General features: G+C 34.8%; 1 protein-coding gene across 1 annotated transcript; it reads left to right on the top strand.

Annotated features, from left to right (window-relative positions):
- The first annotated feature begins 1035 nt into the window (after positions 1 to 1035).
- On the top strand, positions 1036 to 4853 carry LOC142550808 (uncharacterized). Its single transcript, XM_075659858.1, has 9 exons — positions 1036 to 1159; positions 1467 to 1628; positions 2115 to 2207; positions 2856 to 2974; positions 3139 to 3456; positions 3547 to 3599; positions 3687 to 3728; positions 4301 to 4445; positions 4738 to 4853. Exons 1-9 carry the CDS (start codon positions 1036 to 1038, stop codon positions 4792 to 4794), a joined length of 1113 nt encoding a protein of 370 aa, XP_075515973.1. The 3' UTR covers positions 4795 to 4853.
- Positions 4854 to 5090: the final 237 nt, after the last annotated feature.

Below are 5090 nucleotides of genomic sequence, written 5' to 3'. Positions count from 1 at the left end.
GAGAATTGTACACTCCTAGCACCGTAGACAATGGAGAGTCCTCCTATATAAAGGGAGTCTTGTATCAAGTCCAGCCAGGCAACTTACTACAAAGCACCCTTCTTCGCAACAACTCCTGCTCACCACTTAATTAACATTCAGTGAGAACAACTTTCCATAGAATTTGAATTGTTTTTTGAATCAATATGTTTTTTAGGGTTTTTATAAGAATCTGGGTGAGCATGCACGCGTTTGTTTAAATTGAATTCGCGTTGCTTTGGAGTTTTTTTGTTTTGTTGAATTTCTTTTGTTTGTGTGGATGTGGTTATTGCATGGGTTAAGAATTGAGTTTAAAAAATTCGATGTTGTCTTAGATCTCTTCTTTTTCCTGGAGTTCTGGAATTCTGGATTAGATTTAGTTGAGCTAATGATTTAAAGGAGACATCGTTGAATAAAGAGATCTGATTTACTTTGTAAACATTTTTTCCAAGAGAATTACTTTATCAGAAGTGAGATCTTGGTGCCTAGCAAATTAAAATGGCAGAATTTTTTTTTTCAAAGCATTAAAAAGACAGAATTGGTTTATGTTTTGTGGGTTTTTAAACAAAGATCTGGATTTTCATGCCCAAAAGAAAAAGAAACAAGTTTATTCGACCGTTAAACATTAAAAAAATTTATTTTGTGATCATCGATTGTGCGCTTATATTTGTGTTACTTAAATCATGTCGTTGTACATTTACCGTACGTTGGACGTTAAAAGATTCATGGAAACGAGTTTGCATCACTTGCTTTATATATGATGGAATGACGACTTTAAATTATATCCAAAAATTACTGTGCGTATTAAAAAAAAGTTGATGGTTCTTAGATTTTTGTTCAATTGGTGATCTTCAGTTGTTATATCCTTTATGATTCTTTTTGGCGATGCATGATCGAATAGTTGGAAACTCAGTAAATGTGTTGCACGTGCCATAAAAAATTTGGCATGCATATTTTGAAAGACCAGAATGATTTAATAATGTTGTACTTATTATCTTGCAGTTATTTAAGTGCAAAATGTGGACACCAAAGACATCAAACAAGTCTAACTCAAACCGTGTGGATGTCAATGGAAGAACTTATATGAGTCCCTATTCTACCCCATTTGTTCCATCTAGTGCTGCTTCTAATGAATCTGGTGGTATACTCTCCAAGTTACTCGATATCTACTTTTTTATATAGATGTTATAATGCTTGAATTAACACGAATTTTCTTTCCCCAATATTGCTGGAAACAATAAAGGGCTTCGCAACAATATTCAAGGGGGTTTTACTCCGTATTTTCCTGGATCATATGCGGCATCCAGAAGTTCAACAAATATTGTCGGTCTTCCAAGTGGCATTCAACAAACTCAAGGAGGCTCGTCGAGTATGAGAAACACGTCACACGTCAAATGTTGTAGAATGTTTTGATTCTACAATCTTTTCATAATATTTTTTGATTTCAGGGCCACCTTTGATTCCAAATAAGCCACCTTTGGTTCCAAATAAGGGACATGCAGGACGAATTGTCAATTCTATTGGTGGTTTTGTCAGGGCAGATGGTAGTGGTTCAAGTTCTACTGGGTTGGCTAATATCCCTAGTCCTGTTTCTGGCTTGAATTTGTCCGGTAAATACTATACGTTTATCACATATGATTACCTAAGTAGTACAACAATATTGGCTGGATTGTTTAGCATTTACAAGTTCTATGTGCATAATCTAACTTATTCATTTGCTAGTTTTCCACGTTTTCTCAGCGATAACAAAATTGTACATTTTTACATAAGTTGAAATTGAAGTATTCTTTATTTGCATTTATAGATATACAAGTCATGCAAATTAAATGTTGAAAAACCAATTTCATTTACACTGCCACTGCTATTCAAGTAACATTTGGATTTCTTAGCTTCTTGTATGTTCCCCATTCCCGGAAATTCTCATTTTGGGGTTCCCATGCCACTTCCACAAAGCCAATTTCAAGATGAGATCAGTCATTTTAGTTATATGGGATTATTAAATGACTCAAATGGCGATGATATTAATTATAAATAAAGACTTTTTTTTTAAAAAAAATTTCTTGTTTTTTAACGAGAGGTTTTTCCTTACTGTACAGGTTTAAAGCAAACCAGTAACTTCAGTTTTTTTCAACATAATCAATATTTCGGCATTCCAAATGAGGATTTTTCCCCTTGGTCGCCATATGAAGGTGCTTTAATTCTCATAGTAATAAATTTGCAACCACTTCAATGGGTGGTCATATGGTCTTGATACCATATATGCCATCACAATTATAATTTTTGTTTTTTCATGACCATGTCAAGGCTAGTCATATATATGGTCTTGATACCTATTTTGTCACATTTTCTGATGAAATATAAACTTGGTGTTTCTAATGTCACCGGTTGTTATTGTCCATTTTGGGTGTGGGGAGTGAGACTCTCTTCAACATTCTTTAATAAATCAACTCCTAGTTAACTCTAATCTATATCGGTTAGTTAGAATTACCACGCGTATGGAAAAGTTTGAGATTTGCTAGGGTTTCAATTGTTTCATCAAGAAAATGAACGGGTCTAGCTGCCGATGTCATCTATTTAGTCTAGTCTGACTTCAATGGAATATGTATCATTATTAGTTGAGCTTGATACTACGAATCTATTTGCTTTTCTTTCTTGGAATTGTGATAGGTGGTCTTAACATCGACGGTCTCGTTGACTATAGCGCAACACAGCGCCAGGAAGAACATTTTGTGCAGCCTCAGAAATATTCAGTAAGTTAATGCACTTGAAGATTTGTGAATATCTACATGATTCTTAAATACCTTTTGTCTACTACATGGGAAGATCTCTCCATGTAGATATTCACAAATCTTCAAGTAAACATCTTCTACCAGGAGATATTCATTTTGATTGTCTGGTAGAGGATATTTCATTTCCTATGCCAGACAATCAAGATCTTCATTTTCATGGTTCCGATGTATGCACGACCTATTCTTACTATTATGATTTAAGCTTCAAATGATCCAGTAATTTTCGTAATTTATCTAAGACTTTCTTTACTGCAGATTTCCCCCCCAAGTGACTAAGAAAATAAAGGATATTTTGTATTTCTAATTACTTGTAATCTGTCATCTTATGCAGCGATATCAGCATTTCCAGCAACCTCAACCACAACCTCGCTTCTATTATCCATCAAGAGGTAAAGAGGTGGCACAAAGCTCTCGGCTTGGACCTGATGACTATGGGTTGCTTGGTTTGCTTAAAATAATAAAAGGTGCCAATCCGGCGAAAACTTCTCTTGCTATGGGAGTTGATCCGCACTCCCTTGGCCTCGACTTAAATTCTCTGGAGCCTCTTAACCAAAAGTTTGCATCTCCATGGTCTGATGAACCTGTGAAAGAAGGGCCCAAGTATAATATCCCTGATTGCTACAATACTGAACAACCTCCTCCATTGAAGGTGTTTTTTTAATTCCTTTAATTGGTTAACTAGTGCAAACATATTCAGTTAACGTTGTTATTAACTAATGTTCGCCTTGTATTCGTGCAGCTTAGTCACTTCAAGAAATTCCATCTAGCGATGTTGTTTTACATTTTTTACAGGTAAATACTTCGATTTGGGACTTTCATTAATTTAAAATTTAGGTACAGTGATGCTTATCTTTGCGGATTTCCTCGCCTATCTTGCAGTATGCCTCAAGACCAGGCGCAACTCTTTGCAGCAAATGAACTGTAAGACTTTTTCATTGAGATATTCGATTTACATTTCTCTTTGTTTCTTGAGCATACATTTCTCTGTAGCTATACAATTTTTGCAATATAGAATAGTTAGAGGGTTTGTTGTTGAAACTTGTAGTATTAACATTGAGTTCATAAAAATGAGCTTAAAGATAGCTAGCCCCGTTCATCCTTCTTGCTAATTAGCGACGTATTTTTGGAAAGAAGCACGTTTCTATTACAACGGACGTGTGGCTGCCTCTTCTTATCCTTAGAAATGAGAATTTAACTCTAGAAGAGCTTGAAAATTTTTAAGTTTTGTTTTCAAAAATTTGTGCTAAAAAAATATAAATAAATATTCCCTCACAACTTAGAAATTTAATCTCCTTGCATCTTTAAAGTTTCATTTGTTTTTTCAGTCTTTCAGAAATGTACCATTCGATTAACCCATTCTTCATGTTAATGCATAACTCTAAACTAGTCATATTACGACTTGTTGGATGATGATCTTTACGTATAACTTTACATGCTTAAAGTTTCGTTCCTCATAATGAAAATGACTCAAAAGTTTTTCAATTTCTTAACAGGCATGATAGAGGGTGGTACTTCCATAGAGAGCTCCACATGTGGTTCAGTAAGGACAAGAACTCAGTTCCTACTGTAAAGAATGAAACCTATGAAGTAGGTTGCTACATCTTTTTTGACCCTTCCACATGGCACACCGTAAGACAGGTTAGCAATATTAATCTCGAGTTGCCCCCAAAGGGGTTTCTGAGTTTTTGTATTGTAGGCGAGGGTTCGATTTCTCCACCAACATTTTCTCGGGCACATCTTTTGCACAAAACTTGCACAGTACAGTTTATCTTACTAACGAGATTTGCATAAGTTATAGTGTATACCGAAAGGTAGCGGTTGCAGATGTCATAAAAAAATGAATCTCAATGATTACGTTGTGTTTTTGACATTATATGCTTTTCCAAACCAGAGAATTGGGGTTACTTATTTTTTTCCTTGTCGGATGCAGGAAAACGTTGTTTTGTATTACAAAATGATAGAGCAACGACCGGCGATTCCGCCGTAGAGATGATTTGGAATGTCATTTCTCCTCCCTCCTGCCATAGGGTCAATTTCATTTTGTACATGTCGTATGACGAACATTGTTATATTGTTCAAAGAAAAACTACATTTGTGCACCCAAGTTTATGTGTGATTTTATTGTGAATTGATATCGATTTTTCAAAGAAAACCAGTCGTGACATTTTGTTTTGTTGTGTGTAACTTTATTGAATAATTAGTGTGGATGCACAAGAATTGCACAAAATTTATTTTATTTTATGTTTTTTTAAAAGAAGAAGAATTGCAATTTTTTTTAAAGAA

Source organism: Primulina tabacum, chromosome 7 (assembly GCF_025594145.1).
Source record: "Primulina tabacum isolate GXHZ01 chromosome 7, ASM2559414v2, whole genome shotgun sequence".
Taxonomy (NCBI): Eukaryota; Viridiplantae; Streptophyta; class Magnoliopsida; order Lamiales; family Gesneriaceae; genus Primulina; species Primulina tabacum.
Note: the sequence above shows the minus strand (reverse complement) of the source record. Positions and strands in the feature narration are given on the sequence as shown.

Coding starts and splice junctions, on each gene's coding strand:
- LOC142550808 (XM_075659858.1), top strand. CDS start 1,036: ATGTGGACACCAAAGACATCAAACAAGTCTAACTCAAACCGTGTGGAT. Junction 3,457..3,546: donor AACAACCTCCTCCATTGAAG/GTGTTTTTTTAA, acceptor GTATTCGTGCAG/CTTAGTCACTTCAAGAAATT. Junction 4,446..4,737: donor CATGGCACACCGTAAGACAG/GTTAGCAATATT, acceptor TGTCGGATGCAG/GAAAACGTTGTTTTGTATTA.